The sequence below is a fragment of the Aplysia californica genome, unplaced genomic scaffold (genome assembly GCF_000002075.1).
Source record: "Aplysia californica isolate F4 #8 unplaced genomic scaffold, AplCal3.0 scaffold00339, whole genome shotgun sequence".
Lineage (NCBI taxonomy): Eukaryota > Metazoa > Mollusca > Gastropoda > Aplysiida > Aplysiidae > Aplysia > Aplysia californica.
Window position 1 is genome coordinate 682,399 of NW_004797609.1, and position 11,021 is coordinate 693,419.

The 11,021-nt window shown below is 39.3% G+C and overlaps 1 protein-coding gene across 2 annotated transcripts in view; it reads right to left on the reverse strand.

The window, feature by feature from the left end:
* Positions 1 to 11,021, reverse strand: part of LOC101850579 (cardioacceleratory peptide receptor-like) — a 232,803-nt gene that overhangs the window by 186,115 nt on the left and 35,667 nt on the right. For both annotated transcript variants that reach the window (XM_035970926.1, XM_005102768.3), the window contains exon 3: positions 2,375 to 2,555. In XM_035970926.1, coding sequence (XP_035826819.1) covers positions 2,375 to 2,476 — 102 coding nt within the window. In that variant the 5' untranslated portion in view covers positions 2,477 to 2,555. The remainder of the gene's footprint in view (positions 1 to 2,374; positions 2,556 to 11,021) is intronic.

Below are 11,021 nucleotides of genomic sequence, written 5' to 3' on the forward strand. Positions count from 1 at the left end.
TACTACTAGATACCGTACGCCCCTCTCTCGCCTTGCTGCGCGATGGCCACATTTGACAGCGGCGTCCGCCATGTTTTTTGTGGCAAGCTGTGTGAAGGAGTTCAAGCTAAAGCAATGGGCTAGGCATGTTTTCTCTCTCTCTCTCTCATACGCGATAGGCGAGGCTTGGTTCTTGTTGATTTTTTTTTTTACATGGGCGCCGTGGCGTACTATATCTAAATTACTAAATTGCAATAATACGGCGTTCTTTCTACAACTAGATCTACAATTAAATGTATTATTAAATAGATAGAGATAGAGATATGGGCTTTTAAAGAAAAGAAGAAAAAAAAACCTACCTTTATTTGTTCATCAGCACTTTGTCTACGAGGTGGTTTATTTCTTATTGACCGAATCAAAGCGTATAGGGCCTATAGAACTTTTAAAAAGAAGTATGAAAAGATGTGGGTGTCATGGGAACCTCCTATAACCACCCCACCCTCTCTCTCCTCCCGAATCACAATACCAACACCCCCCCCCCCCCCGCCCCCCTCAGATATATGAGTTTGGCATTAAATTAAATGAGGATGAGCCATAGGAGAAAAAAATTCCAGAGTTTTTCAGCCTTTAGGTGTAGGAATGCAATGAAGCTTTTGATAAAGCAAATTCAGTCAAACAAATAATGAATACATGTACTGGTATTTTTAAAATCGAGTTAAACTTTCCCATGTGACATTTGAACAGGGAACTGTATTTTTCATTCATATGTTCACTTTTTTAAAAAGTATACTAAATTATAAGTAGTGTTTTCTTATGTCGGTATTAAACTTTGGTTTATATTGATTTTAAGAACTAAACTTAAACTAAAGCTCCTTCTATTGCTGTTTTAAATAAGTCTAATTTTGGACACTAGTAAAGCAACTGTGACAACTCTGGACTCACTAAAGATTTTTAAAAAGTGAACTTAAACGTTGTTTTGTAGCCTAGTCAATTGTTTTTCTACTCAGTGTAGTGATAACTAAAACAAATACCTTTACTAGGGTGTTTTTGGACAACATTCAATAAAACAAAACAATAAAAAGTACACTGTTTCTGTTTGATAAAGAAATTTCCTTCCCATTGTGACAAAGATCTAGCTGCTAGTCAACCTTAACTTCACATGGCCCAGAACCTTACTGATGGCTCTTTATGTTTTAAAAAAGAAACCCGGAGTGACTATTTGTGTCTATAAGAAATATTATGCACTAAAAATAGATGATGTAATAAAAGAAAACAGACATCACTGAACTGCCTGACAGAACCAGTAAGACGTTAATCCAGAAAGGGACAAGAGGTTTCACATGCTTGCACCTTTAAGAGAATCGCTTTGAATCAAAACATAACGTTAGAATTTAAAAAAAAACACGTAAGATTAAGAGCAGAGACACGCCCACTCACATGTAAACAAACTTTTTAGCCACATTAAAAATGGCCGCCAACAAACTCAAATGTGTTCGTGCCACGTAACCTCGTACGGACTCTAGTTTAAAAGGAGGTAATTCTATGGGTCCAGCTAACAGGCCATGAGATCCAGAAGTACTGTCTAAACTGTTTGTATCCACTAGCGCGTCAAGACAAACAGAAAGGCTTTCCCCCTTTATAACCCTTCTCTTCCGTTATTTCAGGGTTCGCAGTGGAAGTTCAGTAACCTGTTGTGTTTGCAAGCATTTCGAAATTGTAAGGCTATTTTATGAGTATACATCTGGGGTATGTCGACACTAAAACCCTCTCAGACAAAGTAAATATGGACACAAGTTCTTCCCATATTATTCTCTTCTTTCGACACCAGTTGTCTCTTCACCCCCTTTTCTACAAACCCCTAGATCTACTCTCCCTCTCTTTCTATCTCTCTCTCTCTCTCTCTCTCTCTCTCTCTCTCTCTCTTTCTCTCTCTCTCTGTCTGTCTGTCTGTCAGTCTGTATGTCTGTTTTCCCTATCTCTCTCTCTCTTTCTCTCTCTCTCTCTCTCTCTCTCTCTCTCTCTCTCTCTCTTCTCTCTCTCTCTTTTCCCCTTCCTTCTCCCTCTCTGTCTCTATCTCTTTCTCTCTCTCTTTCTCTCTTTCTCAATGACACAGATATTTCATAGATAGATAGATAGATAAATATTATACATACAACACATACACACACGCACTAACACACATTCACAGACATATATACACAAACACATTATATAATAAACATGTAATATTATGGTCTAATATGATAAATAGATAGATAGACATACATTATATTACATTTGTATACACTAACACACATACTACTCATACCCACAAATGCACAGACAAACACGCCTTTCCCACAACACAGTTCCCACAGCAAGTCTTCGTATGCAGCACACAGAATGGATCAATTACCTGGTAGAAATTGAAGACAATCTCCATGGTCGTGTTTGCGGATGGTGTAGTGCTGACGAGGTCATAGTCCTGCGTTGTGTTTGCTGTAAAAATGTCCTCCATTTTGGGGGAGATTTACTGTACAACTCGTGTTGATTAGTACTTCCAATGGTTCATTAATAACTGGACGATGTTACTTTTTCTGTAAGGGTACAATGAATAGAGAATAATATTGTCATAACTCTGATTATGCAGTAAGGGTGAACATTTCGAAGAAAAGTAAGACGAACGTAGAGGCCGGGAGACTGGGAGGGTAGGCGATAGATAAAAAGAGAGACAGAGAGAATGAAAGGCAGAGAGAACAAGGATGAAAGTAATAAAAGATACTGAGATACATGGTCAACAGTAGTATAAGATATCTGAACAGGGTGTGATGCAAGACAAACCATGAAAAAGACCAACAAAGAGATTTAGTACTCTCTCGTTCCCTGGGGTAAGTATAACGACCACATAGGTTTCTCTCTCTCTCTCTCTCTCTCTCTCTCTCTCTCTCTCTCTCTCTCTCTCTCTCTCTCTCTCTCTCTTTCTCTTTCTCAATCCGTTTGTGTGTCTATCTATCTATCTATCTATCTATCTATCTATCTATCTATCTATCTATCTATCTATCTATCTATCTATCTATCTATCTATCTATCTATCATCTATCTATCTATCTATCTATCTATCTATCTATCTATCTATCTATCTATCATCTATCTATCTATCTATCTATCTATCTATCTATCTATCTATCTATCTATCTATCTATCTATTTAGATTTTGTTTAGCAACAAAGAATAAGTAATGGGCGGGTTTCGCCCTACACACACACACACACACATACACACATCACAAATGATAATTACATGTATTTTCATTTCTAACCAAGCTCATAGTTTTCATATCAACAACATTTTGATCCTTGGCCAGCCTGTAACGTGCATGGTTGGCGGATGTTCTGATCTGGTTTGCTCCTTCTTTCCTATCAAACTTCTACCGCCTTTATCTCTCCACCTTCTTTGGTGAGTTTGTTACTCCCCTGTAACACCTCTCACCCTTGGCAGCTCTTATATTATGACCCTTTGTTGCAAGTGCCGTAAAATTTGTACTAAAACGTGTGTAATGAATGTGGGATAAAATACATAGTCCGGAAAGAATGCGCTTTAAATAGGCTTTACACGATCAGTTCAAAAAATCCCTTTGCGAATGTCCTCTGCAAGCGAAACAACACGTTTGCCACCTCAGTTCTATTAAAGATGGCACATAACAAGATAGTTCACTCGGCCAAAAAAGTGTCCACGGAAGTCCATGCATTGCTTCAGATGGTGGTGCAGTCTTTGTTTTGAAGCTCTCTTTCGTTACTCCAGACGAAGAATAGGAATAGCACAGTTTGTCAGTTTCACTTTGATTTATTTCACACAAGTAGGGTAACTCTGTTCGCAAAGTCCACGCTTTTGAGGGCGCCACCGAATTTTGAGGTCACCTTTTTTTAATTGCTCAAAGAGAGGATTTAACTATTTTGTTATACGCGATCTTTTGTTCTATATATTTTGCCAGGAAAAATATCGTACGGTTGCCACAATGGAGCGAATACAATCCCCAAAGTATTCTTGTCGTTTTCTCTCTCTGGAAATATGTAAACTCTTTGCCATGTTTTGTTGTCATCGGTATACAGACAAAGAAAAGACAAAATGAAATGATGAACGAGATGTATTGTGACTACTTTATAACAATAACACTGAACGCGCATCTATGTTTAGAATGCCGACTGTAAAGATACTGCGTATGTAAGTATACCTCTGCGATCAGAGCGCTTGTCTCAGAGGAAATTAATCTGAGTAAAAAGCACTCTTTAAATAGCTGACGACTGAGCGAACTGCGAGTTTACAAAGAAATCACGTGTACACCTGTTCCTTTGCCCTGCCTTTGGTCATCATTTTTAATTTAGTCGCAAAGACTTCCGTTGTTCTTGGGACATTAACCTGTTGTTGGTGAAATTACAACGCAAAGCATAATTACATTTCTGGTTAATACAAGAGCAGATCTAGGAATAGCACTGGGCAGGTATCCCCTATTGACTTTTTTCACAAAAGGCACGACCCTCGTATCAGTAACAAAGAGTAGTATTATAATTATGGAAATTTGAATTGAAAACAAACTCAACAAAAGACATTCCCTGAGATCACAACATCCCTCCAAGTCAGTCCATTGCACGCTCAAACCTCTTAATGTCTGCGCCCTCTCTCTCTCTCTCTCTCTCTCTCTCTCTCTCTCTCTCTCTCTCTCTCTCTCTCTCTCTATCTATCTATCTATCTATCTATCTATCTATCTATCTCTTTTCTCTCTCTCTCTCTCCCTTTCTTTCTCTCTCCCACTCTTTCTCTCTCTCTCTTTCTCTTTCTCTTTATTTCTCTCTCTCTCTGTCTGTCTGTTCTGCGTCTGTCTGTCTCTCTCTCGCTCTCTCTCGCTCTCTCTCTCTCTCTCTCTCTCCCTCTCTGTGTGTGTGTGTGTGTGTGTGTGTGTCTGTGTGTGTGTCACTCTCTTTCTCTGTCTCTCCTTCACCTTCTCTCTTTCTATCTTTCTCTGTCAAACGCTGTTCTTGGAATGAAGAGAAGAATTCAGGTAATGCACAGTCCTTTTTGTACTGTTTGGCTTACACTAATAGTGCTGTAAGTGCGTATATATTCATAATCATTTGTCCAGTGAGTATACAACAAAATCGTCAACAGATATTATAAAGAAAGAAAAACTAAATATGATAGACAGCGGGTGATCTCTGTGTCATTTCCGTCCCTCTTCTCGAGACAATCTTAAAAAGTCCAAAGCATTTATCAACATAGACATGATCCTTTTTTAATCGGGTTAATTCGACACGCGCCAGTCAGGAGTGGACAGGGTCGCGTGAGGGTATAGCACAATAAAAGATGAGGTTACTCGGTAAATCATTTCCCGAGCCTCGAAATCGAAACTCGAACATTTTTTGTTCAAGTCAGCGAGTCAAAGTAACACACAATCTGTGAGACTTTCTTCGTTGGTGGCGATAGACTCGCGGTGGATAGACCAAGCTAACCCCCTGCTCCCCCCCCCCCCCCCCCGACAGTGTTACTGACTGAAGCTGTCTTTTGGCCATTCCCAAAGGGAGTGGGGGTTAAAATGTTTTTAACCACAGTAGATTTGTAAATGGGCTGATTTATCAATGTCATGCTCATACTCTGCCGGAACAACATAGGGAGAACTGCTGCTTTTTCCTTCCTCGTCCTTACCACAGTCATTTTTCCTCTACTTCTTTTGTATGTGTGTCATTGTCTTGTGAACTGCTATTTCCAGGGTTCTTTGAAAGTCGAAACAGACTTTGAGCTGTTGAGACTAGAGAGGTGAACAGAATAAGCCTGATTCCCGTTCGGACTTTCCTGTTGACATCCACCCCTTGGGGCTGACATGAACGTATGCAGTTGCGAGCGCTGTAACAATCTTTTTTAAAAATAGACTACGCTCTGTCACTTGGCCAGTTTTGGGCAGTAGGGTAAGAACAGGATCATCCCTCTGGAATGTCGAGTTAATTTACTCTTTGCGTCTGGATTATGTCTTTGCCCCATGGAGTCCCAACGGGTGGACAAAAATTTCCACCTTTGAAATAATCGATTTTCTTCCTAGCAAGGCGTTACTGTTTGACAATTACCTCGGAATGTAAGCAGGAGTTTCACTCTTTCTTCCCCTCGGGTCACCCTGAAAACACGGTGGATTTTTTCTGTGCGAATACAATCATTTGCATAACGCAGCAAAGATTAGCGTGAACAGGTCGGAATCAAAATGTGTGATGGCAAGGGTGCACCCATTGAATTGAAACTGCAAGGCTACATTCTGAGCTCTGTCACTCCCCAAGATGTTGATTCAATACATTTGGAATACGATTCGAAAAAAAAATTAACAAAGCTGACCTAGTTGTTAATTGGTAAGATACTTCCCCTGAATGATTCTTATGACGTTTCAGTTTCTGGAAGTTGAAAAGTGTGACAATATGCTAATGCTGCTAACTGGTGTTTTCTTCTGCTCCCATAGTAAGTTCACCCTTTATGATGTTATTCTACTTTAGATTGTCTGTTGCCAATCCCGCTATAACTGTATGTCTCTGAGCAATAGCTACACATTTGGAATTGATTGGTTGCAATATGGACACCGTCTGAACGCCGACTCATTCTCTCCTCTCCCCACCCCACTTCCCAAAGCGTTTTCGTTATTGCTTCTTTCTTTTGTCCCTTGTCCCTATTTGGTTTTTGATACACCTTGAACATCTAGATCTAGCTCTCACGGGCAAAATTGAAGGCAAACGAGGCAGTTGTAGACCCAGAGCAACCTACCCTGGGAATCTAAACAAACGGGTAAAGGGGAACATTCAGGGAAACGTAGCTTTTTAAGAGTATCTGAGCAAAGGAATGAATGGAGAACCATAATCACTGATGTCTACCACAGATCTGGCACTGGGTGATTATGATGATGCCAAGTTACAAAGAAAAACATAGTTGCTTCGATTTGCATTTCATTTACTCTATCGATAAGCGACTCTGCCTACTCTCCATACACAAAGTGAAGTGACCCGTTCTGGAATAATTTGTTGATTGTCATAAACCCATCTTTTGCTCGAGTTGGAAACAGTGATTGGAAAGACAATAGCAAGATAATAAACAAACAATAGTAATAGTAAATAATGAAAATAACTCAACAGCGTATTCGACAACAATAACGATAATAAAAAGAATTATTATTTGTCCGCGAATGTCTAACGATGACCAATGCACTTGCAGAGAAGAATGTTTCTTAATCAAGCGAAGCGGAAGAAATAAGGCATAAGATGAGTTATGGATTCTGCAGTTACCTATTTAGAGCGTTTAAAATTTTCATTTCCAATCACGCAGGCGCGAAGCGTAATGGCTTCTCTTTTGGCTTCAGAATTTCTAGATGGCAACAGCAACAACAACAACAACAGCAACAACAACAGAAACAACAACAACAAAAACAACGAAAATAACAACTACAACAACAACAAAAACAACAACAACAACAACAACAACAACAACAACAACGACAACGACATCAATGATAACAAAAACAACGGAACACGCTAAATCAACAAACCCTGCGAGGTCAGGAGGTAGTAGTAAATTTACTGAGAGTGCAAAAATGGCAGGACCAAGTGTTAATGACCTGAGACAAAACACGATTCCTAAAAATAATTTCGCCTCTCAGAGAGAGCAGGAAAACGCTCCTAGTGTTTTCGTCTAGATTTCGGCATCAGCTCTTTTTTTTTGGGGGGGGGGGGCAAGTGCTGTACGGTGCTCGCAACTGCATAAGGTCATATGAACACCCGGGACACACTAAACATTTAAGATAAGATAAGATAAGATAAGATACATCTTTATTGTCCAGATCCTGGCACATTGGTTTGGTGTTCCACCACGAGTACACACACATACACACGCACACACACACACACACACGCACACACACACACACACGCACGCACGCACACACACAAACACACACACACACACACACACACACACACACAAACACACACACACACGTACACACGTGCACGCACATGCACACACAAGTAGGCTTACAATCATATACATAATATAAATGAGCAGCAACATAAACAATAATAATCGTAAGCTAGATACACACTCAATGTTATTTTGATGCATGCTCTAAGGTCGTAAGTACACTAAACAAGATAGATGGTTAAGATGGAAGCATTTTGATAGATGATGGTAAAAATGACCTTCTGTATCTTTCTTTGTTACAGATCAGAAGCATGGGTCTTTTTAAATCTGACTGATGTTTTTATTTGAGGGAACAAGGGATGTTTGTTGTCTAAAAAGATGGAATTAATTTTCTTAGTGCAAGCTGTTATGTACAATTCATCCAAGTAGGGAAATGAAGATGTTGAAATTTTACATGCTTTCCGTATTAGTCGATTTAATTTTTCTTTATCTTGTTGTCTTGTGTTCCCGGCCCATGCTGTTATACAAAAATCGATAATACTTTCTATGGTTGAATGGTAGAACATGGACATCAATGTTTTATCAACTTTAAAATACTTTAGCTTTCTAAGAAAAAATAGTCTTTTGTTCACTTTTTTATGCAGGAGAGAAGTGTGAGGCAGCGTAGTGGAATCAGGCTCTCGTCAATTTTTGGGCATGTAGAGTTATTGAAATCATCTTAAAGCTCTTCGCTTGCCTTTATTTGGATGAAAAAAATATCCAGTAATCTTGAAAACAAGTCGAGATATTTGCGAAAGAAGGAGTAGGGGGTCACCTGTTTTCAGAGTTAAAATCAGTGAGAAAATGGCCGCCAAAGATTAGTTATTTCCTTAGCTTAAGAGTCCGTGGTAACTGAAAATTTACATTTTTTGTACCTTTAATCAATGTTTTTCAGAAAAATCCACACAGAAATGAGTTCTTTAATGGGCATGAAAGATGTTGAGCCAAAAAACAAAATGTTATAAAAATTCACAAACCTGCGGAAAAAATGCAAGTTTCTTCACTTTGATTATTTTGTCGAGAGCCTGATTCCACCACACTGCCTCACATTTTCATTTAGTAGGAAATGTTGAACTTGGCCCGAGTACCGGCCGAACCCTTCTCTTATCGATTTAAGACCATTAAGGGATCTTTAACGTGCACACCTTGCACACGGGACCTCCAAGATTCCCCCCCCCCCCTTGTCCGAGAAGATTAGGTGTAGATCTTGCCTTCCAGAAGATCAGGGGTGTGGCTGAAAGACAACAGTAAGAAGGAGCCAAGGAGTAGCAGTAGAAAAGAGTCAGGGGCCCAGAGGAGGGGCCAAAGGAGGTGAGGGGTGGAGGTAGAAAGTGGAGATGAAAGCAGACGACGGAACATTGCTAGAGAACAAGAAAGGAGGGGAAAGGGGATAATTTTAGAGAGCGAGAGAGAGAGAGAGAGAGAGAGAGAGAGAGAGAGAGAGAGAGAGAGAGACAGAGACAGAGACAGAGACAGAGACAGAGACAGAGACAGAGACATAGAGAGAGCGAGAGAGTGAGATCGAGAGAGAGAGAGAGAGAGAGAGAGAGAGAGAGACAGAGACAGAGACAGAGACAGAGACAGAGACATAGAGAGAGCGAGAGAGTGAGAGAGAGAGAGAGAGAGAGAGAGAGAGAGAGAGAGAGAGAGAGAGAGAGAAGGATTGAGGGGAGGGGGGAAGCAAGATTCAGATTTTTTTTAAAATACATAATGTAATAGGTCTGATCTGTTTTTCGTCCATTAAAAAAGAAAAGTCTAGATTTACATATTAAAACATCATTATCCAACACTGGAAGAATTATGTACCAAAGTTCGTTTCTTGTCTCATGTCAAATTTTGGAAATACTTCGGCTTTCTTCTGGGGGAAAGATCAGACTCTGTTTGGCATTCTTCTGTCAATTTGGATGTTCTCAAAAGATTCGAGTATTATATTCAACGCACAGACTCTTAGTCTGGTCTCCGAGAAAGACAATCTCCTAATCCAGACCCCCGTCGTCTTATGTACAGTATTCTGACCTGGTCTTTCAAATCTCTTTAGAATTATTTCGACGTCTGCGGGATGAGAAATTAGAATGAGGTTTTATAGGAATAAGGTTCTGTTTCTTCACGTTATCTGATTGTTGCTTCAGCCAAAGCGAAACAGAAGCATAATATCAAGTAATTCTTGTGACTTCTCTGTGATGCGTACCGGGTGTCTAAAAAGAAGACCCTTTTTTAAGGGAGAATAGTTTCCCCCAGGGCAGTGCTACGGACTGAAGTTGTCTTTAGGTCATTCCCAAAGGGGGGAATATTAATACATTTAATGTGTCCTGCGCGCACATATTATGATCTTACGCAGTTGAGAGCGCCGTACAAAATTTACCCTCCCCCACCCCTTAACCCCCCACACCCAAAGAAAAATAACAAACAAATAAACAACACTGGGAAAGAGAAGCATATAAAGTACTTTTTGTTACTTCTCTGTGATATGTATAAGGTGTCTAAAAAGAAGACCATTTTAAAAAGACAATAACACCGTCATCTTAATAAATAAATTATCAATTTTAACAAAACTTTAAAGAAATAAAATTCAATCAAAAGGACGTTACGTTTATCTATATGAAGCAAATCAAATCAAACATTATTTTGTTTCAGAAATACCAATATTTAAGCATGTCACCTAAAAATTGAGTAAAACGCAAAACTTTTCACAACCAAACCAACCCTAAACTGAAGGCCTGATTATGCATTAAAGAACACATTTACATTGTATTTGAAACTTACAAGGCAAAAGATATTCAATTCAAATTTCTCCAGATGTTGATCATTTTTCTCCGGAGAAGCTTGACTACGCTGCTAGAAATCTTGAATTTTTGTGTAATATTATTTATATTATTTCTTCTGAGTCGATTCTTCTTACCTCGTGTTTTACATGGAGTTCCAAGATTATTTGTGGACTATTTTTGTTGAGTCTGTCTCCCAAAAACCTTCACAAGGAAAAAAAAAGTACTTTGAATGGGTCATATTATGAAACACAGTGTATGGAATTGTCAGTTTTAAATCAATTCTTCATTTCATAAATATTCCGCTCGCTTTAAGCGCGGGGG